This window comes from Passer montanus, unplaced genomic scaffold (assembly GCF_014805655.1).
Source record: "Passer montanus isolate IOZ18808 unplaced genomic scaffold, ASM1480565v1 scaffold30, whole genome shotgun sequence".
Taxonomy (NCBI): domain Eukaryota; kingdom Metazoa; phylum Chordata; class Aves; order Passeriformes; family Passeridae; genus Passer; species Passer montanus.
In genome coordinates this window covers 6,938,616-6,964,551 of record NW_024367708.1, presented here as the reverse complement: position 1 = coordinate 6,964,551, position 25,936 = coordinate 6,938,616, and the positions used below count along the sequence as shown (strand labels likewise).

The 25,936-nt window shown below is 39.6% G+C and overlaps 1 protein-coding gene across 1 annotated transcript; it reads left to right on the top strand.

The window, feature by feature from the left end:
* The first annotated feature begins 2,394 nt into the window (after positions 1–2,394).
* OBI1 (ORC ubiquitin ligase 1) lies at positions 2,395–24,849 on the top strand. The gene is made up of 6 exons (XM_039714641.1): positions 2,395–2,521; positions 7,151–7,286; positions 8,269–8,360; positions 9,985–10,233; positions 13,398–13,486; positions 22,509–24,849. Exons 1-6 carry the CDS (start codon positions 2,450–2,452, stop codon positions 24,010–24,012), a joined length of 2,142 nt encoding a protein of 713 aa, XP_039570575.1. The 5' UTR covers positions 2,395–2,449; the 3' UTR covers positions 24,013–24,849.
* The last annotated feature ends 1,087 nt before the right edge of the window (positions 24,850–25,936 follow it).

Here is a 25,936-nt window from a genome sequence, read left to right as displayed (position 1 = left end):
TCTCCTTGCTCTCTGAGGTCTCGCTTTCAGTACTGCAGAATTAAGTATTTTCCATACCCCTGAAGAGTTGGTAACATCAACCCATAAATTTCAACAAAACCTGAGGCGCTACTAGATCACAAATAATTTTTTTAAGTATTCCTTCACAGACTATGCATACAACTTCAGCAGAAATCCACTAAACAAATATGTTTAACCTCCTTAAGAGAAAACATGTTCCTTTTAGCAGCTTATTCAGAAAAATAAACTCCTTTACAAGTTATTTTTGGTTGAGAGAAAATATATTCATCCCAACAGAGCTTGTTCTCTAACAGGTCACTTTCCAGTTACATATACTTTTTTGAAGCAGTGGAAGTCATGTCTTTGAAAGGGTTCCTGCTTCATCCCAGATTCATTTAAAAGAGTTTCACATGTCAAATGTAAGACACATTTCCTTGCTTTTGATTTCTCTTTCATGCATTTACCCTTTCTACTCTCTATATTGTCTATTCACATTTTTTCAATAAAAGTCAATATAAAAATAAAGCTAAGAAAAATAAATAAGAGGGATTTGTGGCGTTCCTGTGTAGTTTGCTGGCTTCACAGTAAATTTACTCAATGAATTTTTAGACTTCAGTGGTTCTCTTTCAACCTCAAAATTCTCAAAAACTTTACATTTCTCTTGAAAAAATTTCTCTGAGCACCATCACACCTAAGCAGCACATCAGTAGTGCCAAGACTAACAGAATCTCTACGTGGATGTCCACTCACTCCAGCCTATCTTAATTAATGGTATGTGCATTATGTTGGTAAATGGTTCTTTTCTTATTTGACAGCAATTTTTCCTGAAGTTTACTAAAAAGTGTTGTAACTTGTAATTTTTATCAAGCACACCTTATTTAAATCCATCCTCTCCTACCCAAGCATTGCGTTACCACCAAATCCGCTAGGTCTTGTCTGTGCTGGAATGTCACCATGGATTAGTTCCCTTGCTTTATTTGCAGTGACTTACTTATATCAAACTGAAATGCATCCCTGCAACTGTGCTATGTCTGTCTAAGATACTTTCCTTGTTAGTCATTGCATCCACAACTTTATGCTTGTTTGAATTAGCTGCTCAGCATTATAAGCATTTATCTTGTGGTGCAATGTTAAATCACTCAGGTCTATAATTTTCAGCATGCTGTGGCACATTTACAAGAAACTACAGGAATCCTGGGACTGAGGTCAAGCGAGCAGGCTCCTAGGAGCCTCATATACCCCCAGCACTGCTACCCAGCTGCTCTCCAGCAGCCCAGAAAATGCAACACAAATGCTCCATGATTTGCAGAGTCGTTGGCACAAGCTGAGCAGCAGATGCAAAATTTTCATCCTTGGATTTGTCCCCTTGGAAGATTCTGATGGATCAGAATCTTCCACATGGTATCATTACATGTAGCACCTTGCAGGGCATGAGGGCTTACTCCAGTCCTCATTTTCTTCTTGTCCCCAAAGCTGCATGGGCTGTGCCAATCCCACCTGAGCTGCTGGGCAATGCGGTGGGCCAAGAAGCAAAGCTGCCCATGCAGCAGGAGGGAACCCAGCGGTGATGCCAGGTGTGACTGCAGATGGACTGGAGGTAATGGGGAGTGGGGGCTCATGCCCTGGGAGCTTGCCCGAGAACATGAGAACATGTTCCCATATCCCAGGAAGGACATGTGGGAATGAGACCATAGGAGGCCACCATGTTGGTTAGAGGGATGGAGCACCTCTTCAAAGGCTAAGAGAACTGGGATTCTTCAGGCTAGAAAAGGCTTCAGGGTGACCTAATTGCAGCCTTCCAGTAACTGAAGAGATCTTACAGGAAAGATGGGCCAAGACTATTTACAGGGGCACAGGAAAAGGAGGAATCGATTCAAATTGAAAGAGAGCAGGTCCAGATTAGATATCGAGTGGTGAGGCACTGGAACCGGCTGTCCAGAGTTGTGGATGCCACGTGCCCGGGAGTGTTCCAGGGATGGGGCTCTGACAGCCTGGTCAATGAAAGGGGTCCCTGCCCGTGGCACGGGGCTGGGAACAAGACCATCTTTAAGGTCGCTTCTATCCCGAGCCATTCTACGACCCTGTAATTCTATAACTCTGTAATTCTACGATTCTGTAATTCACGACAATTAACAGAATTAAAACAGCCGTTTATTTAATTCAGCACGATGAAACCTGAGCACAGCAAAGGTTTACCAGGGGAAAGGAGATCACCCTCGCTACCGCGTCGGCCTCCTCCTGCACAGGCACCGTGCCTGCGCCTCCCCATGGCGCCGTGCTTCCCCCCAGGAATGCCGTGCCTAGGCCGAGACCTCCATGGACCCCCGGGCCACCCCCTCGGGGGGCAGCAGAGCAGAGCAGAGCCGGCTGCCGTAGCGGGGCTGGCGGGGCCGGGGCCGCCCGCGGGACTTCCGTGCTGCTGGCGCCGGGCCGCGCCGCTCGGGCCGCCATGGCGCAGCACGGCCCCAGCGTCACGCTGTCCCTCACGCTGCCCATCACCTGCCACATCTGCCTGGGCAAGGTAACGGCGCCGCCGCGGCCCGGCCCCGGGGCTGGGTGCGGGGCAGGGAGGTCCGGCCGGTGGCGGCTGCTCAGGGGCCCCGCCGCGGCTCGACGCTCTGACCCTCGCCGGGGTTCTCTTCTAAGGCTCTGCGGCTCCGTGCGGGGAAGGACATTTGCGTGTGCGCCGTTCCCGGCAGTGCCGAGGCTTGCTGGGACCCTTGGGATGTTGGGAATCGCGCGTTGTCCCGGCGGGAGGTGTTGAATGGCCGGGGGGGCGCGGGTGCGCAGCTCCCGAGGTGCGGGTGCCGAGGTTTGCGGGGTTTGTCCCGTTTCCAGGAGGATGCTCGGATATAAAATGCTCGGGGAGCTTGTGTTTGAGTGTCGCGGAGGACAAGTGAAACAAAGAGCGGGTGTACAAGCAAGGAGATTTAAAAGGGGTCGAGCAAAACTGCAGCAGTCTGGAGAAAAAGTTTCCGTTTCCTCTCTCTGACCCTTTCTCAGTTCCTTTCTCTTCTCCCTCGGGAAGCAGAGGGCTCTTGCTAGTCTGTTCTTCTCTAAAAGCCCCAGAGCTAATTTCATGGCTGTCACTAATTGCTTCTCAAATTCTTTGCGCATTCCTTACTACTCTTTTTTTTTTCCCCCTCGTTTTCATTTCTTAAAACTCAACAATAATTGCAAGGGGAGACGTAGCCTTTTATGTTTGTACTCTGGCATTTATTGTCTGGTTTGTTTCTATCTCACCTGGCCTTTACTCCCAGACCTTCTCTGTTGGAGCGATAACAAAAGAGCAGGCACATTTGATGTGTGACTCGTTTTCATTTCTTAAAACTCAACAATAATTGCAAGGGGAGACGTAGCCTTTTATGTTTGTACTCTGGCATTTATTGTCTGGTTTGTTTCTATCTCACCTGGCCTTTACTCCCAGACCTTCTCTGCTGGAGCGATAACAAAAGAGCAGGTACATTTGATGTGTGTGTAGGTGTGTAGGAGTAGGTGTGTAGCACTGGTAGTGAAAGTACTCAGACGTCTCTCTTTTCCTTAGCCTCATAATTCTGACAGTGTGTTACTTTTAGAGACCGTGTTTACTCATTTCTTGGCTTTTTTCATGGAAACTGAGCAAGACTTTCTGGCTGTTGTCCTGTTACTTTTCTTTTTGTGTTCATCTGTCTAATGAGAGTGGAGGAGAACCCAGGTGTATTCTGTATTGTAATGCAGCGTGGATCCCTTCCACAGAGAGAGTGAAACCAAACTGACAAAGATATTTGCGATTTGGATCCGTTCCTAGTTACTTTCTGCTCTAAGCACTTAACAGTTTGGTTGGGTATTCATTCATATCTTGCTATAAAGCCACTGTTTCAAACTTTCACTTCCTTTTTAGATGTTCCTGAGTTTGTAGTGGAAGAGACTTCCACCCTCTTCCTTGCTGTCTTGCACTGAGATAATACATTAACATACATGAATGAATTGTGAATCCATTGGTGGTGCATGTAATAAAGATACTTGAATGCTTCCTTTTTTAGATGTGTAAATCTGTTTAAATTTTGGCAAAGCTGACAGCTCTGACTGCCCTTTCTTTTTAATACACATCTTTGTCTCTAGCTTGGAACTTCATTGAAAAACTTCACCAGAAAAACCCATTTTCTTAGGATTAAGGTTGGAGGAAGGAATTTGTTTAGCCTGAATTAAGGAAAAAATCTTGTCAGTTTTACTGTCTTTTGGGGGAAGCAGGGAGTATCATGGAGGATTGACATAATCTGATACTTTTGAGATTTGTAGTGTAGACTTCACATCAAGTAGAAGACCCACCCTAAACTCAGAATGTATCTCTTGCTATCCCTGCAAAATTTGCAAAGGTCTGACTGCAAGACACAAACTATTCACTGAGCAGTATGGTAAGAGGATAAAAAAGGAGATATTGCAGAGAAACTCTTTCAAGGAGTTGGCCACTCATTGTTTTTAATGGAGCTGAAATCTTGGGCAGCAGGGACATATTAGCCCATTTTGTTAATGTGGGCAATGTTAGAAAGTATATTGGCAAGATGTGCAATAACCATTTAAAATAACAGTGAATTGCTTGGATCAATTTCATGTTTGTTACTGGAATATTCTTTTGGTACAGTCGGAGCTGTCTTCTAACATACCTGTATTTTTTTAATTAGATAGCAGATCAGGAGCCATCTGCTTCAGACCATTTTACTTGTCCCAGGATGTCTGAAGATCTCTCTTGTTGGTTCTAGTGTCAAAAGGTTGCTTTGGCTCGAGACACACTTCTGTGTTGCTTGAGACAGTGTAGGATGTCTGGGGATTGGTTCACTGCTGTGTGCCTGATTTTCCATGTGCCTGCTCCTCCGTTAGTGCTGCCTGAAGGCCCAGAAGTGCCTTCAAAGTGAGGTAGATGTGTACAGGATTGGATGTTGATCTGCATAAGAATGGCAATATGTTGGAGGGAAAAATTAGGAAATTGCCCAAAATCACCAAGCTGATCAAGCCTTCTGAAATAAACTATAATATTTCTAGACATTGTCGTCAATAAATGAACTGGAATTGTGCTGTAATTCAAGTAAAATGCTTTTTTAGTAATAGGTATGTCCTGATGTCCCACCCCCTGGGCTTGTCACAGTTGGTGGGAAGGGCAGTGGCACCACCAGCCATTGCGTGACATTTCAATAGTGGCTTTTGCTGTTCTGGTGTGCCTTGCTTTGTGTGGATCCTGAGCCAACTAAAGTATAAAACCCCAGCCCTGAAATGAAACCTGTAAAGGTGTGTAAATCAAGCACTGTACCCTGGAGAGTAATAAATGTGACTTACTATTTTGCTAGAGATATGGAGTAATCACTCATGTGCAGGAAGTGTGCTTCTGTGTCAGGTTTGGGGTAACTGAGGGTCTCTTGCTCCCCGGGGGGAAAACCTGCACTCATGAAACGTCTTTTCCTGTTTGGATTATTTTATGTTATTCTGCTCTGTATCTTTTCATCACCATCCATATAACTATTCTCAGGCTGCTTTAGAGTAAGAAAGAAGTATGGCTAGAGAAAAAGTCTTTCTTTTTTTTCCTGCTAGCTGCAGGTGAGAAGGCTATTCTTCTTGTAAAACAAAGCAATAAGTAATAGGACTTTTAAAATTAGAAATAATGGAAATTGTGGTATTTAAATGTTTCCAAAGCATTGGTGTGCTAATGCTTGCAATAATCACAAAAAAAGTCTTCTTAACTAGAGGTGAAAGTTCTGTTCATACCTTCAGTAACTTGAGTTTCTGTTTATGTATAGATACTTCCTTTGACTCTCAGGATATTGGAGGTCTTAAAAATATTGTGAGTCCTGTAAGGTAACAGAGGCATAGAGAGTGAATTGAAGAAGGAAGTGACAGATCTGGGCCTTAATTCATATCCATGAATATTTCAGTGGTTAAACAGTCGGGGTTTAGCTTGTGCAATGCTGATCATATGGGTACAATTGCTACAGGACACGTCTGGTCTTTTGGCCCAAGTGGTTACTGACTGTCCTTTCCAGGTGCTTGCTTCTCCCTGCCAACATTTCATTTTTCCTTTTTAGTCTGACTATTAACAGAATGAAAGAGGAATATCTTGAAAATTATGAGGAACTTCATTTTAAGATGAAGATTCTCTTGAACTTGGGTTTTAAATGCAGTACAGTAGAAGTTACAATAATATATATTGTCACTTCTGTGTCTAAAAATACATTTCTTGGAAAATGACAGGAGTGAAGGAAAAACAATTATTTGAAGACCCCCAACACAAATACTAATGTTAATAAGTAAGAGATTCAAGAGTGTATATTATAGTAAGCTGTAGCAAACTGCAATAAGGCATAAAGCTTTTCTTCATCATATTTGGTCCCTCTATGCACATTTACTTTCAAACAGGGTTTGTACTTAAATGACAAGACAGAATAGTGCATTGTCATTAATATTTTCTAAAAGTTTGTTTACCCTGCTGTTTTGGAAGGGGAGGGAAAGCTTGAAAGAATCTGTGTCTGATTGGAATATTTAATCCTTCAGTTAGCTGCCCCATTCTTGGCTAATGACTTATTTAGTAGCAATGCATATCTAGCAGGAGACTTGAATTAGTGATTGCTGGTTCACATTTCAGCTCTGTGGTTTTGGCCCTGGTCCTTTTAAAAGCTGATTTCCATGAAGCTGCTTATCCGCAGGCTAAAGTTAATCTGTAACACTTTATGTTCCAATGATATCTTTTCCACAGTGAAGTGTTGGATGGTGCCAGGAGAGATCCCTCCGTGCCTCACTTTTGAAAAGACACCTATTTTGGTCGTGTTCTACCTTGGGAGGAGAAGGCATTTCTCTGGAGTAGCTGGCTGTAGTTCATGGAGGTTGTGGGGTAGAGGAAAGGTGCTGCTGCTGCTCTGGTTATTAACAAGCTCTTGCAAACAAGGACCCCAGTTCTGCAGAAATTGTTATAGCTTTGGTGCCTTTAATAAGAGGGAAACCTGGTGTTGTGAGTCAGGAGATTACTCCTAGCCCTGCAAAACAACAGTGTCACTTTCCTGCAAGGCCAGACTTGCTCTGAGAGATGGGGTTGTGTGTTTTCGTATTTTGTTACTTGAAGAAGTTTTTAGGTATTCAGAGTCTGTTTTTTCTTTTTTTCTTTTTATGTCCTCTTTAATGCTAAAAGGTCCGTCATCCAGTTATCTGTGTGAACAACCATGTGTTCTGTTCCGTTTGTATTGAAGTGTGGCTGAAGAACAATAATCAGTGCCCAGCTTGCAGGATTCCCATCACACCTGAAAATCCCTGCAAGGAGATTATAGGTAAGGACAGGTTTAGGCTTTGAAAAACTTTCTGGTGTTTACTGCTGGAGGAGATTGCTTTGAGTCCAGAGATGCCTGGATACCTTTTCTTCTGTGTGTTTTTTACCAACATCTAAGGAAGAATTAACTGAATCTTTAACCTTGTAGCTATTAGAGATGTTAGTGGAAAGTTCCAAAGACATTGTGTATATTAATGGCTAGATTATCCAAACACAAGAAGTACCCAATGGCTCTAATCATTGTTTTTAAATCTTGGTTGGATGGTGCCTTTAACTGAAAAAAATGCATTAAAAATGCATTTTCACCTATACATTGCATCCTATTCACCTAAGAGACCATCAATTAGCTGAGAAGTAGTGTACTTCAATCCAGAATCTTGAATGAGTATGTCGGTTTTTTTACTTGTTGTTCATTTGTTTTGTTTTGTTTGTCACTTCCTCCTTTTTTTTATTTTTAAGAAAATTACTCTTAGCACAGAAATAAGACAAAGCTACAGCAACTGCATGAGGCTCTTAACTTCCCCAGAGCTAGGAAATACTGCACTCTTTATTTGACATAAAATATCAGCCCTGCTATTTCATTCTAAGAGAAAAATTATCCGTATAATCTCACTTTAAGAACTTATAGTAAGTTGTACTAATTAAATGTATGCTTGATACCCTGCCCCTTTCCTTCAGCTTTGTTTTATTAGTATGGTCTTAAATAACATAGGATTCTGTTAAGGAAAAAAATAGTTGAAAAATGTAAAATTTTCTTCCTTCTGTGAATCAAGATTTTGGCTTCTAAACATCACTAGTAGGTACTCAAGTTAAACTTGTTTTGAAAGGGAAAGGACTTTAACTCTTCCATGGTAGCCAATTGGTCCAATATGAGATGCATTTGTAGTTGATAATATGAAAAGTTGTATAAGGCGTATTACTAGTATTGAATTGACTGAAAAGGAAACAGTATCAATGCTTCTTTCATCCTGTTGTTGCTTTAGGAGGAACAAGTGAAAGTGATCCTATATTTAGTCCAACAGTCAGAAAACACCTACGTAAAACAAGGCTTGAATTGCTCCACAAGGAATACGAGGTAAGGACAAGTGGGAGTGTTGTGACTTTCACATACGAATGGTCCTTTTGCTTGAGTCCTGCTGTTTTTAATTTGAGTAAAGGTGTATACTGTATCTACATGAGACTCAATTGCATTAAAATGCCACCTTTTGACTAAAGTTACAAGAGAGCATTTGCTGGTGCTTCAAGTGGTCCCACTGAAGTCATGGTAATAGTCTTTCTAGACAACAGGTAGCCAAGCACAACCAATTCTTTAGTTTTGTGGGAATTTGACCCCCCAGGTGGTATGGCATTTTCTTTATGCATATTAGGTGTAGGGAACTTTTTGTTTTGTCTTCAGTACAAACACTGACATTTTCTGAAATAATTCCCTGTTGCTCAGAGAGACTAAATTCCGTCTTAAAGAATACTGCTCTTTGTAACCTTCTGGCATAGGTTAATTTTTAGCATTATTGTTTTACTGTTTTCTGAAAGTGAGTAAGTGCTTGAAAGTAGAGCTGAATGCTCCAATCTCCTGCTGGAAAAATACTCTCTTGGGAAGAAGATGGAAAGCTGTTAATAAGGAATGTGCTTAGTTTTTTTTCTCAGCTGTTGTTTCCTCAGTAGCAGCAGTGTGAGGACATCACATATTTTTGAAGGAAACCTGTCATGGGGAGGAGAATGAGGGAAAGGAAATGGACTCTCTCTATATCCTTAACACTGGGGAAGAGCTATCTTTTATAACATGCTTGCCCATAGCTCGGGTTCTTTTAGTCTCTCTGAAAGAAGGAGTCAGGAAAAGATGCTTCCTGCCTTTCTCTTGAATCAACTCAAAATTCATACAGCTAGTCCTACAATAACATAAATTGCTTCTTAAAAAATGCTTATTTTAAAATGGTTGTTTCCATGCTGGGGGCAGGGGTGATTATTTGTGAAAATATGCCTTGGATTTATGTAAATGCTGTATATGGCCTCCATAAGTAGTGTTACCATGAACAACTCATACACTTGAATTGGTAAACAGTGTAGAAGGCATGTTTTCAGGATAAATTATTTCTTTTATCCCTTTAACAAGAGGCTCTGGAAGGTTTTTGCTTCCGTGTAGCTTCAGACTGATACAGCTAGGAGCTTTGTTCTTTGCATTTTCTTTACAGTCTTCTGTAAGATGTAGCTGCTTTGGCATAGCTGGAGCGGCCTTTTCCAGGCAGTGTTCTGTCTGTTTTGAATTTGGAGACTTTCAGCATCCCAACGTGTGACGTTTCAGAATAATATGAGAGAAACACTCTTAAATAACAGCAAATGAGTCAGCAGAGGACGACCTTAAGAACACTCTTGATACAAGAAATCCTCCCACAGAGTGCCCTAATAATAGATTCATGTTGCTGAATGCTTTGAAGCTTTTGGTCTGCTCGACAGTTTGTTCAGGGTCCTTTATGTAGTCAAGGGATTCCCTGCACTAAAACCTTCAGTATGCTTGAGTGTGCAGGTTGATTAAAATCCTGCCTAAAGCACAGTACATAAGCATACTTAGATATATGTGTAAGTGAAGGCATGCATCTGGGCTTGCCAGAACCCGTGTTTCTAAAGTGCTGTGGGAACTTGCCAGTATTATTTAATTAATCTCACAAATTATTTTAATTCCTCTGAATTTCTGACACCTTTAGGATGAAATAGAATCCCTGCAAAAAGAAGTAGAAGATCTGAGAGGTAAAAACCTCAGTTTACAGGTACAGCTGAAATCTCTTCTGGATCCGGCGGCATCAGCTTTGTCTTGCCAAAATGAGGAAAGTAGCCAGTCAGCAAATGAAGCAAATACCAGTGGCCCAGAAACCCCAGAGGAGTGGAGCAAAAAGCTGAAAACTGCCAATGATATGTGTGAAAAACTGATGGATAATGTGGAAAAGCTAAGGGAGGTAATAAATGTAACATTCTTTGTCTCTTCTTTAGTGTAGCTGTTTTGTGTTCATTAAATGAGAGTAAAAGCTACCATGACCTTCAGGTACTTCATAGATCTAGAAGAAGGAGGAAAAAAATTGAATTCCAGTGACTGTTGGTGTATCATAGTATTTCCATATAGCCCTTGCAAGCATCAGATGTTATTGCTTGTTCTAGTGAGTCCTGTATGTGACTCTTAGTCAACTCCTCTGTCACTTTGTGACTGGGTAATTGGATTATAGTAGCACTTGTCGACAGTATTGATGACCAGATTTTTCAGGCTTGCAATAATCTATACAATATATCTATTTTGCAACATCCAGTGGGCAAACAGTACAGTTGGCTAAGGCAGATTTTGCACTATTGCCCTCCCTGCTAGCCGATATTTTTGGTGCAATTTGCTGAGACAGAGTAACTTGACCCTTTGACCGAAAATAGACAAGCTTCAGCATTTTATGACCAGAATATCCTTTACTGGAAACCTGCAGACTTTTTATACATCTTGATGTAATACAGAGGTAAATCTGATACTGCAGAAGCAAGGATGAAGGAGATAGGTATGTGAAAAAAACCTCTAAATAAAAGTATCTTGCAAAATATACCTGCAGGCGCAAGTAAAAGCACCTTAAACATTGAAGAAGAGTGAAATTTCAGATTAATTTGAAATCAAGGTAGAAAAAACTGGACTTGTATTTATTCAAAATGCTGCCTTGATTTCTTCTATTAACAATACTGGGTTGCTTCCTGCAAAACTGAAGTGTGGTACGTTTAGGACTTCTTTAAGAAGTTTTTAGCATTAATAGTGTTCACACTTTTTCTGTGCTGTAAATTCGGAGGCACACATTGTGCTGTTCTGCCATTTTGTTAATGTGACACTTCTAGGACCCCAGGAGCTTCAGATTCATTTGTAGATGGCAAAATAGGATTCACAGCAAGAAGTTCTTGCCTGCATATATTTTGGTTAGGTTTCTTTTCATCAAGTTAAACTGTACTGCTTCTTTTTCTTTTTTTCTCTTTCGGGATGACTAAGTTTTTAACTTATTCTCTAGGTAAGTAAAAAGAACCCTGTAACAGGAACTGAAGAAGGGATTTGCTTGGATATTTTTTCAGTATAACTTTAGCCTTAGCAAGAAAAGAGATTTAAGCATATTAAATCTCTGAATTTGGTGAAGAGTTTAAAAAAAAAATAAAGGCTTAGGTTTCAGGGAAGAGTTCTTAAACTGTTGTCATAGAATCATTTAGGTTGGAAAAGAACTTTAAGATCATTGAGTCCAACACTTTTTTCCCATCTGTTCCCTGTCCAACAGCTGCTCAATTCCATAAGTACCTAAAGCAGTTGGCTCTGGCAGAACTTGTCTCACTTGTCAGTGTGCACTGCCCATCCCTATTCTGAGCAGCAAGACATCTTCCCCATGCACACACTGTCTGGAACCAGAAACCTTCTCCCTTAAAGTACCTGACCCAGGAGTTTCAGCCAGACAGCACTTCCCAATTAGACAAGATCCCTCAGTAAATGTGGTTGCTACCACTTTCTTTTTCAAGACCAGACTGAATCTGGAAATAGCAACCACCTTTATCATTTAATGTTCTAGAGCAGACAAATATAGTAATGCCCAAGGTAGGTATTATTGCTTTGAGTGGAGTCATAAAAGCTGTGGAATTGGTGAAACAAACTCCATGAGAGAAAGCCTAGACTAAGTACACTCATTAAAAATGCAGTTACATGAACTCATTAATGTAGACATTGTGCTGTAAGTGGGGGTCCCTTGCAGATTACAGACTTGTAGGGTAGACACTAGAAGAAAGAGGACAGAAGGACACCAGAGGGGTTCAGTCCTGCCTTGCCATGGGCCACATGGATGCCTTGCCTATCAGCGCTACACAAGTAATGAAATTTTTTACTTTATTATGCAGCTGGGGGAACTGTGTTTTTGGAAAGAGAGAAAGGGCTTGTCCATGTTGTCAAATGGTTTGATGATACTTTGGAACTGAGCGCTCCTGAATTCTCATTCATTGCTTTCAGGATGATTTTTAGTGCTTTTATTTTTTAAATACCCAGTAGTTGACACTCAACTCTGGGCTCACCCTTCCCTTCTTTGCCACAAGTCTCTAGTTATTCTTTCTGTCCTTAGGAATATTGTGGTGTTGGGGATAGGGGGTGTTTGTTTATATTTTTTTGCTCCATTTCTCCTCCCCCTCACTTGGAAAGGTTGCTAGGGATATTTGTATGAGCATTTAAAGTTCTCTGACTCTCTTCTTGCACCATTTGATGCTTCTGAAAAAGTACATTTCACTCTGAGCCAAACTGCATAGCTCTTTCTTCAGATCTAGCTCTAGATAATACTTTTATTATGCAGTGGAAGCGTTATCTAATTGAGGCTATGAATTACAAGTCCTGGACTGGTGGTGCTGTTTTTAGCATAGGGAGATTGAGCAGACTCTAGGAAGTGCAAAGAGTGTATTCTACCTTGTTAGGATAGTGGCATTCATTGTTCTGAAACAGGGCGGCAGGAAAACTTCTCTCTATGTGAAGTGTATTGTTAACAAGTGTGTCTGCTGAGCTGAGAAGAAGGAATTGACCTCAATTCAAGGAGTAAGAATGGTTGTGAATCAGGAATCTTAATCAGAATGTCTTGGAAGAAAGTGAAGACTGCAAATAGCTTGTCATAATGGATTTACATCCACAGGATAACTATGCTTTAAAAACAAGCCAAAAACCCACAAAGTAATCTTGCTCTAATTTGGAATGGAGGAAGCTGTTCAACATTAGTTTTGCTGATACCTGCACATTGTAATGTTAATGTACTTAACGTATTTAGTCATGTGGAAAAAAAACATGGAATTGCCATTAGTACATCTCCTTAATGACTTTCTGTGCTAACTAACATAGCTGTGTTTATTTCCCTAGATAGGACACTTGCAATGTATTTTGGGAATATAAATAAAAAATGTCTGTTCGCCATTCAGTTTTGCAAACCATTTCCCGTGGTGATTTTTAAGTGGTGTCCCTGTCTGAAGGCTGTTTCCTGCCTGCACATTTCTAGTTCTGTCTCTTTAAAAAGCAGAAACAGCTTGTCCTATAAATATTAGAAGTCATTTCTGTTTCCCTGTATACTTATTTTTTTCCTTTTCTTTTCCTTAGGCAAATAAGAAACTGAGCGTGGAAAACAATAGCCTTTTAAGAGAGAATTTGCGACTAAAAGCTGAAGTTGATAGTAGATCACCCCAAAAGTATGTGAATATTTTAAAAGCTACTATCTTTTATTTATAGACTGTTTAACTGTTGTAGGCCTGTTTAACCTAAAACTGTGGTGGTGTACGTGGGGTTGCATATGTGTCTCCAGGTAGACTTTGGAATTTTTATCCTCATGGACTTAGGTGAAAAATGAAACTTAAAAAATAGCAGCAAGTGGGTGAGAAATGCAAATTAGAGTATCGCAGCAAGTCCACAGTGAAGGAATATGACTTGATTACAAGTGCTGTTCCTTTGTTACATGGCCAGTATTGAAGTACTGGATTTGTATGGAAACACTGGATTTGTGTCTGGGCAACATATGCAGAATTTAGCTTCTGCAGCATGAGAACATTCCCAGAACTGACATCAGTGTTTAATACTCTGTTTTAAACAGTTATAACACCAAGAACAATACCCTCCAAAATCAAAAACTTCACCATACTCATTAGAGCTGTGTTCTAAGGTACCTCTTCTTGGGAGTACTTTGTGAAGCAATATATTGATAGTTTTAAAGTTCTTTTCTTTCATTGGTTTTCTCTACCTTTCTTCTCTCATTTGTTTAGATATTAAAAAGCTAATAGCTATATTGTCCAAAGGTTTATACAGAGCTTTTGAGGAAGGGGATTGGGAGGCACCCATGTAACGTGAAAAGAAAGCTTTCTGGATTTTGTTCTAGTTCTGGCAGCACACCTGCTGGAAGAGAAAATTCCTCCTTGTAGAAGAGCTTACTTGACAGACTGCTTGTTATTAGAGACAACAGGAAAGAAGATGCATGATCCTTGTGCTGTGGCTACATTGTGCCCTGAAGACCCCTAGTAAGATAGAGCCCTGTTTAAGGCCATGGCAATGGCTTTTATGGTATGGGATATCTTTTCCATAAGACTGAAGAGTGAGTTGGCAAGGATGGCAAACTTAAAAAGTAAATATATATAACTAAATAAATCCTAGAAAAGAAGATCTAGAAGAAACCAGATAATCTAAATTGATTTGTACTTTTCTGATATCAGGTAAACACCCCAGTGGAGACAATTTCCCTTTCTTCTAGCTTGTGCATGCTTTACCATGTTTGCCTAAAACAATAGCCTGTCACTTTCTGCTTTAGAAGCCCAGATGTAGTCAAATGTTATTACAAATTGGACAGTGTCAGGGTCTGTCTTGCAATCCAGATGCCCACTAAATTGGCCTGTCTGTGTCTCTGCTATTATTTTTTAATTATTATTTCTTTAGTCTCCTGAACAAATATGACATTCTGCCTGCCTATTGAGAATTATCTTTGGCCTGTGATAACTCTAGAGCTGTGCATGGGATTCAGGACATTAATTCAATCAGGCTTAAAGTGGGCTGGGAACAGGTCAAACACTTCAGGAGTTTGTATTTTTACTTTTAAGAGAGAATTTGCGACTAAAAGAGTTTGTATTTTTGTACTCTGATTCTGCTATATTGAGGCTTGCCTTTGCTTTGAGCCCAGTGGTGTGCTACAAGAATTTAAGTACATGCAAGGAAAAACTTGTCCTGAAAGAAACCCTTCAGCACATGAAATCTAGCGATTTTGATTCATCCAGCCTGTACCCCTTCATTCCTCATCACATCTTAAGATTGAATTTGTCCAGGTCTTCTAGATACTTATGACTTGAGAGAAAAAGTAAACATGTGTTTATTTGGTTTTGCTCTGCACTCAAGAATCTCCAGTGTTGATGGTTTTCTGAAGTCATAATGCTTAGAACTGGTACTAGACTACAAGTAAAGTCTTCGTAGCACTAACTAGAAAAACTGTCTTCTGTCCTTAAAACATCTTATATCAATACCTTGCAATACCTTTTTTGTTGTTTCCTTCTACCTGACACTTCTAGCACAATGGCCAGTACCAGTTCTGCCAAATTGCTATTTAAAAAGTTACCTTCCTTCCTCATTTTGCATTTATGCAGTTAATGTCCCCTTTCAAAGTGTGGGAATTAACCCCTTTATTGGCTTTCTTTAGGTTGATGTTTTGATGCATATCAAACTCCATTCTTTCAAATCCCAGGTACATCCTTCAGATGGTGAGAAATCTCTCCTATCTTAATGTTGTTAGCAGAACTTTTAAATTAACTTTCATCCTTGTGGTCATTATTCTGGTCAATATCCAGATCAGACCTAACATCAAGACATTTTTTAAATATTCTTTCAGCTTTGATGGCAAACTTTGATAATATTTAAAGGGTATTTCAGCTAGGTTTCACACTTCGGACAGGGCTTGCAATAAATGGGTTTTTTAACTTGTCTATAAAATCAGAATTGAAGGCATAAGCATCAGAGCCCAACAATGTCACTAGAATTAAGTTTATGTGCAAGTACATGGATTTACAGTAGTAGAGTTGTTTCTGTGTGCTTTATTCAGAAGTTTTCAGAAGGTAATTTTTGGAAAAGTGTCTGAGTAGGTCTTTAATGTAATTTAAAATAGCTACTGAATTAGATTTCTGTAATTTAGTGTCACCACTGTTGTTTCATTTTTCATATATTCTTTAGCTTCAGATTCTCAGGTATAGATTCATGCTGAAACAAATAATTAAAATACCTAAATAAAACTGGTATCAAAGTATTTTATAAAGGTTTTGTCAGTATTCAGTCCCTGTATATCCCACGTGTAGTTAATTTTGTGCATGATGACATTGGAGCTAAATAAGCACAACATAAATTGTTTTAGTGGACTTTGCTTTACAGAAGAGGGAACACTAATGGCGGGTGAATGATCCTTTTGTAACACAGACTTTATCTCTTATATCACAGGGAAAAGTATAATTAGTCTCCTTCAGTGGTCAATAAAGAACTTCCCTTTTATCATAGACTTGGATTGTTTTTTCTTTGTTCTTATCCATTAAAACCTGCTGGAAAATGTCATGTATGCCAATAAAATCAATTTTTCAGTCAGGTCAGGAATTTTTATACATTTTTTAAACTGATGATGCTGATTTATTGATTAGCTTTTTATTTTTTTCCTGAAAACATTTTTGAGACTAGATCTTCACCAGAATACCATACCATCATATAGTTGGGACACAGGTCTGAAAGGCAAATGAGGGTAAGTTTCTAGCTCTGATTCTTACCGAAGACCTGCATAAGTTGTCCATTTCTCAAGCAAATCAAACTGATTTGTGGTTGTTGTTTGTTCTTTTTTTTACCTTTTCTCCTGATGAATTTTCAGTGACTTCCACTTCCACGGTACAGAATAAAAAAAAAAACTTCTGATACTTAAGTTTTGCAGGATAATAAAGCCCTATTACTTCCAGCACTACTTGAAATAGAAAACTGTTAGGTCTATTGGCAGGGCACAGTGAATCTAAAAGCATTTTTGGCAGAGGGATGTTTGCTTTTTACCTGAAGGAAAATAACTAGCAAGTCCATCTACTCCAGGGTATAGTGTATTTTATGAATGGTTAGATTCAAATCAGTTTGAACCAGACTTCTAGGCTTCCTAGGAGTCTTTTCCCTAAATATTTAATTCCTTCTGCCAGTTAAAATCCCAGTCTGAAAAACTATCTGTAACATGCATAAAATCGTTGCATTATCTCTTTTCTCTGGTTTTGCAAGTTGTTTTATTGTTGCAGTTTTGGGAAGGAGGAGCAGTTCTTCAGTTTTACTGTTTATCTTGTCTAGATTTGTGACTTCCGATACACTGAAATCTAAACCTGTTGACCTGTTGACTTTCTTGGTCATTCTTTACTACATTAAATTTTTACCTAGCTCAAATATTTCTGCACATACCAGACTACAAAATTCAATCTGCACTTCACCAGACGTACAAATTAGCGTCTTAAAACCCATATCCAGGGTGCAGAGGGTAAGAACATTTGCTGTCTTCCCTGATAGAAAACTGGACTATGGTCTCACCTCTCTGCAAGTTTGCTGGTCCAGAGGAATGACCATTTTTTGAAGACTAGCTGCAGTGTGGCCTTAAAAGTAAAGTAGAGAAAAGTAGCATATAGTAGCCTTCAGATTAACTCTTGAGTTCTTGAGTCACAGCATTAAATCCTGAGAAAGTGCCCACTTCAGGCATGAAGATGTAAACCTTAGGCAGATGAATGAGGACATTCAGATCACACTCTGGTTTTGTGGGTTTTCCAGTAGGGTTTTTTTTTAGTAATTCTGAAATAATTCTTTCTAGCTTTTGCTATTTGCTGACCCTAGTGTAATCTGCCTTTCTTTCATGGAAAACCAGGAATGAATATTTGTCTCAATTCAGTCAATTCCGTTCATGACAATGGAAGCTCACTTCAAAGAATGTACCTGACTTGTCTGTTCCCAGTGGACAGTACGTCTTGACTTTTTGTGGATTTTGGGGTTTTTTTTGCTTGCTAGGAATAGGCCCTCATCTGACAGTAATGGGTTTTTTTTTTGGTTCCGATGTCTGTGGAAATATGACACACTTTTAAGACAGTTGTATAAAACCTGAAATGTTGCCAAGATGTTTCTGCAGATCACCTTTCATAGGTGATATAGAGGGGAATTGCAGAACTGGTACAGCTGGTATATGATACCACCAAAGAACTGTAGAAACTAGTAGGTATTTCAGCTGGTTTGTTCTTGAATTCCCTGCCTTTCTTCCCATCTACCTGCAGACAAGGGAAAATGTGTATGTAAATGATGTCTGTGGAAATATGACACACTTTTAAGACAGTTGTATAAAACCTGAAATGTTGCCAAGATGTTTCTGCAGATCACCTTTCATAGGTGATATAGAGGGGAATTGCAGAACTGGTACAGCTGGTATATGATACCACCAAAGAACTGTAGAAACTAGTAGGTATTTCAGCTGGTTTATTCTTGAATTTCCTGCCTTTCTTCCCATCTACCTGCACCCAAGGGAAAATGTGTATGTAAATGATGGAGCTGGATTTGGTAGTACACTCTGGCATTGCCCTTACCTCAAACGGTAATAAGCCCTGAGTGTACCTTGTCTTTTTCCACTTTTCACCCTTTGTGTCCTTTGGAGGATGCATCCTGAACTGCAGGGTGATCCCTAGCCTGAGCCATCAGGTGATTAGAATTGGAGAGTCAATTTCCATAGCACCCTTCCAGCCCTAGTCCTGGGGGAGTGGCTGTACAAGAAAACTGTCCATTGCAGCTGCTTGCTGTCCAGAGAGAGAAGAGTTCCCAAACAGTTTCTAAAATGAAAACTGACTCAAGGGCTCAACCACACAGACATGCAGCAGTTAGTGGTCACTGATGTGTAAAATAAAACCCTAAAGCTGAATTTGCAGAGCTGATAGGTAAGAAGAGAAGGAAGAAACAACTGAAAATTTTATTCTTCAACTTCCCAAACAGTTTCTAAAATGGACTTCTTCAGAAGTTGTTGTGGTTTAACCCCAGGCAGCAACTTAAGCCCCACACAGCCTCTCACTCCCTCCCCTCTCAGGGTAGAGCAGTGGAGAAGTGAAAAAACGCATGGTTTGAGGTAAAGACAGTTCAATAGGGAAAGAAAAGCTGTACACAAGCAAAGCAAACCAAGGAATTCGTTCACCAATTTCACAGACAGACAGATGTTCATATGTCTCCAGGAAAACAGGTCTCCATCTGTGCCTAACAGTGACTTCAGGAAACAAACACAGTCACTCAGAATATCCCACCTTGACTTCTTTTCCCAGCTTTTTATTCTGAGTGTAATGAGTTAATGGTCTGGAATATCCCTTTGGTGTGTTGGATCATCTGACCCAGCTGTGTTCCTCCCCAACTTCGTGTGCATCCCCAGCCTTCTCACTTGTGGGTTAAGAGGCAGAAGATGCCTTGTAAGAACTGCACAGGAGTTGTTGTTGAACTCCACAGAAGTTGTAAGAAGTTGTTCTTACAACCGCACTGTTGTAAGAACTGCACAGGAGTTGTTGTTGAACTGCTTCTTCAACAACAGAAGTTGTAAGAAGTTGTTCTTACAACCGCACTGTTGTAAGAACTGCACAGGAGCAACTAAAATGTCCCTGTGTTATCAGCATTGTTTCCATCATACATGCAAAACATAGTCCCATAGTAGCTGCTGTGAAGAAAAGTAACTGTATCCCAGATAAAATCAGGATAGGAGTACTGGATTGTCAGGTGAAACTTAAATTTATTTTCATGTAACTGTATTGCATTCTGTTGTTACTGTCATAAGACCATAATTTTTTGGCTGTAGCAAGGCTCACTGTATATCTGAAGGGAAAAAAGGAAAAAATCACTTACAAGTGGTTTGGTTTGGGGAGATGGGGAGGGTTCTGATTTCTTTAGCCAAAATATGAATGTTTTCAAACTCTCTTCTGGGTTGCTAGATCAGTCACTAAAACACCTATATCTGGAGTAATCGGCTGTCTTAAAAATCTATGTCCTTGAAAATTTGGGAAATGAATGTATGCAAGTCTTTAAGCAGGAACAGAAAGTGACTACTGTTCTAATGCCTAACTGCAGAAGTAACTTTGTAGGCAGCTTGTCATATGTTACATTTCTAAAAACCAAAATTCCCAAGCACATCCCTCTGCAACAATTAACATATTAGTGATGCTATTTGCCTTTGAACAACATACTGTATTTTTTTAACCTGAGGACACTTGTTATAAAAGTTACACTTGAGAATACAGTGCTTCCTCATAAGCAAATCTCAGGCTGTCACTAATGCTATTTGCATTAAATAAACATATTACACCATTCTTCCATTAAAAAGGAATTACCAGGTATGCATATAAATGTAAACATGTTTTAATTTTTATGTCAGCATGTCTGTTAGAGGAGACTCCAGAAAATCTTCCTTGTTTTACAAAAGCATTTTTCCTTCTCACTTGGCTATTCAGCTAAATTGTATTTTTCGTCATCTTTCTATCTTTTATTAAGGAGTGTAGGGTTTGCTCCTGTAAGACTGTGTGAATAAGTCTGTTAGAGAAAGGCAAAATAAATACCTCTGGATCACCTTAGGAAGTGGGAAAGCTCTTGCTTGTCCTCTGCTGTGCCGCAGTAACTCTGTCCATGTCAAACTAAAATCTGTGTTCCTTTAACTGGAGGAGGAAATAAACCAAAATGTGTTGTATATAAGGATGCTTATTTCATGTAACCCCCTTCCCCTGAAAATATAATGGAAACATTCTTGAGCTGTGATTCTGCTTTTACCTAGTTTCATAGGGGAGAGAGAAAGTCTTCTGTGCCTTTTTTCCTATTTCCCTCTTGTGTACAGCTAGAAATGGACCAACTGCTATAAGCAGTTGGGAAAACTTGTTTTCCAGAGAGCAAGCAAATGAAAAATTGTCTGTCTTCTTTTTTTATGAACATGAAGATAATTGGGTAGACGTCCTGTGGAGGTGAAGGAGTCCTTGCCTCCATTGAGTTGCAGTCCAGCTAGCTTCTTTTGGGGAAAAAAGAAATCTTACTAAATATAAAATTTCTACATTACCGTTTCTTGTCTACGAGGAAGTGATTGGTATGCACCAAAACTGTGTGAAGCTTAGGCTAATCTAATTTAAAAAGTGGTCTGCAAGCTGTGACAGAAGTGACTTAGACTGTTCTGTAAATCTTATCCACCACTGAACCATCTACACCAAAGCCTTCAGAGTTCTTTAAATATGCAGAAGCAGGTAAGAAGTGAAATATATCAGTAGATCTGGTCACTGCTGCCCAATTTTTGGGGGCTTATGATAGCCCTTATTGCTTTCCCCAGCTGTCCAGTTAATTGTATTGCAGTTGTCAGCATACAGCAGCTTCCAGCTGTTTCGGGCTCACAACTTGAAGAAGAAGAATATGGTTTGATTGTTTGCTGGAAATGCATGCATGGATCCGTGGCTGTTTTGCCAGCATAGTTGGAGGCCACAGATACACCACCTTCAGGTTTCACTGATCGAAGAGTTGCAGTGGGAGCATTTTTTGAAGTGAGCTGATGGAATGGAAGGAAATTCAGTGTGACTCTGAGGGAGGGACAGGCAGACAAAGAAAAACGTAGACGTTTCAGACAGTGTTTATGCTGAAAGAGCAAATAGATGCCTGTGTTGTAGCATGGAGCTGCAAGATGGAAAATGGAAATTCACTGTAAGCCCACATACAGAATTGTCCTTTCTTTGTGATATAACACGTTATTTGTCAGAGTTATAGGGTGGCTGCAGGTTTTTCCCTCCTTCCTAATAGGAAACTTCATCAGAACTTTAATTGTTTTTTTCTTTCTGTAAATTGAAAGCCTTGAATAGAGCAGGGAATTCCCTGGTGCTCACCTGTCAGTGACAGGTTAGAATTAGTCAGGGCATATAGCTGAAACCTTCACCTGCCCTCTGGGGAAGGTCAGTCTTGAAAGCCTGGTGGAGGATGAGGGGAAGGCAAGTCCATATCTTGACAGTTGAAAATGTGCTCAAGCTGGAAACCCCACGAGCAGAAAACGTTCACAAACCACAAGCAGCACGTTTTTGTATTGGAGTTAAGACAGAAATCAGATTGTTCTGGTTGTAAAGCTCAGAAAAACAAGTAACTCGAAGTGGATATGCCATCCACAGGATGGGTGAGGAAAAGCTGTATATCTAATGGGAACATAATTGAAATTGTCTATGTAAGTATTTAAACCACCTCAAAGGACTAATGCAATTTCGGCATTTCATATCAGCATTTTGTTTTTGACAAGGTGACATTGTGCAAGAAATGTATTGTAAAACACTGCTGTACTGTAGGAAAATGATTGAATGTAAATATTTCAAGATGTGGACCACTGTTCAAATGTTATCATAAATCTTTGCCATTGTTTTAGGGGATAATTCTTCATGCATATTTGAGTTGAATTGATAGAACCAGCCCCTGGAAGGGTAATCTGCTTGTTATTGCCTTGCTACCACTAATACTTTAATTTTGTCTTTTCATGTATTACCTCCACCTTTATGTTATTTGTGATGATTTCAGTATTTTTTTTATAACTAGCAGAGAGAAGTTCTGACTTGTTTTCAAATTAACAGAGTGTTTAATAGCTTCGTTCTGTCTTGAAATGAGCTTGCAAACCTTCACAATAGTGTCTTTTTCCAGCTTAATATTTTCTTTCTTTTTTACTTATTGCAGGTTTGGTAGGTTTACAGTAGCTGCACTTCATTCCAAGGTGGAACAAAGTGAACGTGAAATGAACCGTCTGAAAAAGGCACTGGAAAGAAGTGATAAATACATAGAAGAAATAGAGTGTCAGCTTTTACAGCTGAAAAAGGCAGGCAAAGGAAGCCAGACAGTGAGTGCTGTTAGTGAGAGAGTGCTTTCCACAGATGCTGAAGGAGGTGAGAGCAGTGAAGATACAACATGTTTGAAAACCCAAGCTGAGGAGAAAAAGGCTTTGAATACCAGTCAGAGTCCTGACAATCTTGAGCAGCTGACAAGTGGTGGAACTTGTTTAAGCTCTTCCAGTCAAGATGGCTTGAACAGCTCAAATACCCAGTGTGCCCCAAAGAAAGAACTATTTCCAGGATGTCACAGCGTTCTCCTGGATGAAAATAGTACAAATATGGATGCCTGCTTAGAAGACCAGTGGAATAAAATTGAGGAATGCACCCCGTACAAAGATGAAGAACTTTATGATCTTCCACCACCATGCACTCCTTTTCTGTCTCTCAGTCGCCTTCAGTTGAACACTCCTGATGGAAAAGAAAATGCAAGAAAACCATTGACATTCCTGAGAAAACTGAAATTTGAAGAGTTTCATGACACTTCAGATGATTGCAGCAAAGATTCTTCTGAGCACAGCAGAAGCAGCTGTAATAGCGAAAAGAAGCTAAACTGTTTTACTGCAGGAAAATCAGGAGTTTGGGGCACCTGCCCAACAAATTTTGCTGAGAACTTAGATTTTGATGGATCAGAGCAAAATTCAGTAGCTGGTCAGTCAGATGAGACAAGAGCAAAGTCCAGTGATAAAACAAGTTCTTGCTTGCCTAAGAGGTTGCATACTCTCTGCTCTTCCGAAATGAACCGCACAAGAACCTCCAGCGAGACCTCTATGGATGCTGCCTACCTCGATAAAATCTCTGAGTTGGACTCAATGATGTCTGAGTCAGACAACAGCAAGAGTCCGTGCTATAATTTCAAGTCTTCTGATCTTGACGGTTCTTCAAAGTCAACAGAGTGTGCTAAACTTCTGAATGGAACAGAGAAGAATCTGGAAGAGATGAATGAGGAGCAAAGTATGAAGTGTCCAGAGACAAGCGATCTGATAGCTGACAGAACTGGCTGGAAACCTGCTATGTTTTCCAACCTCTCTCCGTCTGATGTAGATATGAATGACCACTTTCCACTGTTTACAGGCCAAAATGTGGTGGCTACTGATTCCAAACCTGCAAACTCTTTATTTCAAAGGGACTTTTCCCCAAATGTACTGTTCAGTAACTCACAAAGGTTATTTGACGAACAGAAGTTTGGTTCATGTTTTTTAAAGATGTCATCTGATCTGCAAAGTCAGATTAATCCTCCATGGGTGTCTTCCTTTACAGCAGAAAGGAAAAATAAAAATGTCAGTCAGTCAACCAAGAGGAAAATTCAGAACAGCCTTTCCAGTGCTAGTCCATCAAAAACCACCAAAAACTGATTCTGTGTAGGAAATCAAATGTGACTCAAAGTTATAAACCTGCAAATGTTTAATATTTACAGGTGAACTTAATTTTTAATGACTTCCATGTAGTTCTGATCCTGTCGTTTTCAACTATGTGAAAACTGAACATTCGCCTGCCCATTGCAAGCTCTCTCCCAAGGAAGAACCATTCCAGATTCTTTTGACTGGGCATTTTATTTACCTGGGAGCTTGGGAGTTTTTGATGCTCTTTAAGTTATCAGATTACATACTCTTCCAATTGTGAGCACAGCTAATGGCTCCTTGACAGTTCTAAGTGGTGTTGTCAAATTAGTCATTTATGTAAGAATTAGTTTTAAAGGTTACATTTCCCATTCCTAAAGATTACATTTTGTGCATGTAAGGCAGCTACTGGTCATATATCCTATGGATTTGTGAAATTGCTATAAATTAATGTCAGTTTTGCCATAAAACTTGCCTCCCAGAGGAAATGTTCCTGCTTAGACTATTTCATATCACTGTACTGTACTGAAACTCTTGTTTTAAGTGGGTGTAAGGTAGCAGCCCCTTTCTTTTCAGGGTCACAGCACTTCAGTTAGAAAACATCACTTTTAACACTGCGATTATGGCTTGTCTCTTTTTGAAGTTAAGCACAATTTTTAATTTAGTTCACAAAAATCATTGTTATTCTAAATGTGTTTAGTATGCCTGTATAGACCATAAAAATGGGTTTGTATGCTAATGATTTGTTTACCTAATGTGCACTGAACATCTTACATTAATACTGTACCATTTTACATTAATACTGCATGCTTTTCTATGTGAATTGAATAAAACATGTTATAAGCACTGTAATCCTTCATGTTGCCTCAAATATTGAATTAGAAAAAAAAAAGGGGAAACTTTTTTTTTCCCTAATTTGGAAAATACATATCTAAGTTTTGTAAAGCATAAACCTGAGCTTATTCACAAAAAAAAAAAAAAAGAAAAAGAAAAAAAAAAAAAAAAAATATTAAAAATCTCTCTTCCTCCTTCTTGTTAGACATAGTACCATTCCAGTGTCAGCGTCGATACAGTTGATGGAAATGGCTTTCGGCCTCTCTGGAGGTGACTCTTACAGAAAGTATTGCATAGGTCAACATAATGTGATGGCCTGCTACAGGCAGGAGACCTAATTAAGCAGCAGAGCAAAATTGGTTTCTTTGCATTATTGTGTTTTAAGTTTTTTTAAGGCCATATTTAATTACAAGATGCAGTGGTTTTTTCTTTCTATATAGGACTCTGATGGCATTTCTTAGAAACAGACATCCTCACTTCATCAATACCTATGATATGAAAAATCCATATGCTGCCTTTTGTCCCTTTGAAAAAAGAGATAGCCACTTGGAAAATTTCAATGGATTGGCTCATCTTGTATAGTTAGGTTCTGTAAGCTTTTTGAACAAGAACTACACCTCCCATTGTAATTTGAGCATGCATTTGTGCAATTGATGTGTTCATTCTGGGACTTATCTTTTCTGAGCTTTACCAAAGAATCATCATTCAAGCCATGCATGCAAGGACTGTTTTGTGGTTACAGGCAGGATGGCATTGTGCTTGCATATACTACCTTCAGTATACCACCTGAATTTTTAATCTTCACAGAAAAATCTAGTCGTTCAATTTTCATATATTTTTCAGAAATTAGAGAGCTCTCAAAACCATCTGTAAATTAACTGTTACTTGATTTGAGTTTTACTAAAAGTCAAAAAACTGCTGCCTTGCTTCAACTCTTTGGGAGAAGAGACAAATACTTTCTTAAAACATGCTTGTGTTGCAGAGCAATTACAAACACACAGTAAGTGCTGTGTGTTGTGGGTTTGTTTCCTTGTAGTGTGAGGGGGTGAATTTATGGGCTTCATTTTACACCCAGATTTTTCACGTTTCATTCCAGTTACAGAGG

What these genes read in the sequence shown, in the direction of transcription:
- OBI1 (XM_039714641.1), top strand. Translation starts at nt 2,450, where the DNA reads ATGGCGCAGCACGGCCCCAGCGTCACGCTGTCCCTCACGCTGCCCATC. An exon ending in GCCACATCTGCCTGGGCAAG is followed by an intron (nt 2,522 to 7,150) that starts GTAACGGCGCCG and finishes TAATGCTAAAAG; the next exon opens with GTCCGTCATCCAGTTATCTG. An exon ending in ATGTGGAAAAGCTAAGGGAG is followed by an intron (nt 10,234 to 13,397) that starts GTAATAAATGTA and finishes TCTTTTCCTTAG; the next exon opens with GCAAATAAGAAACTGAGCGT.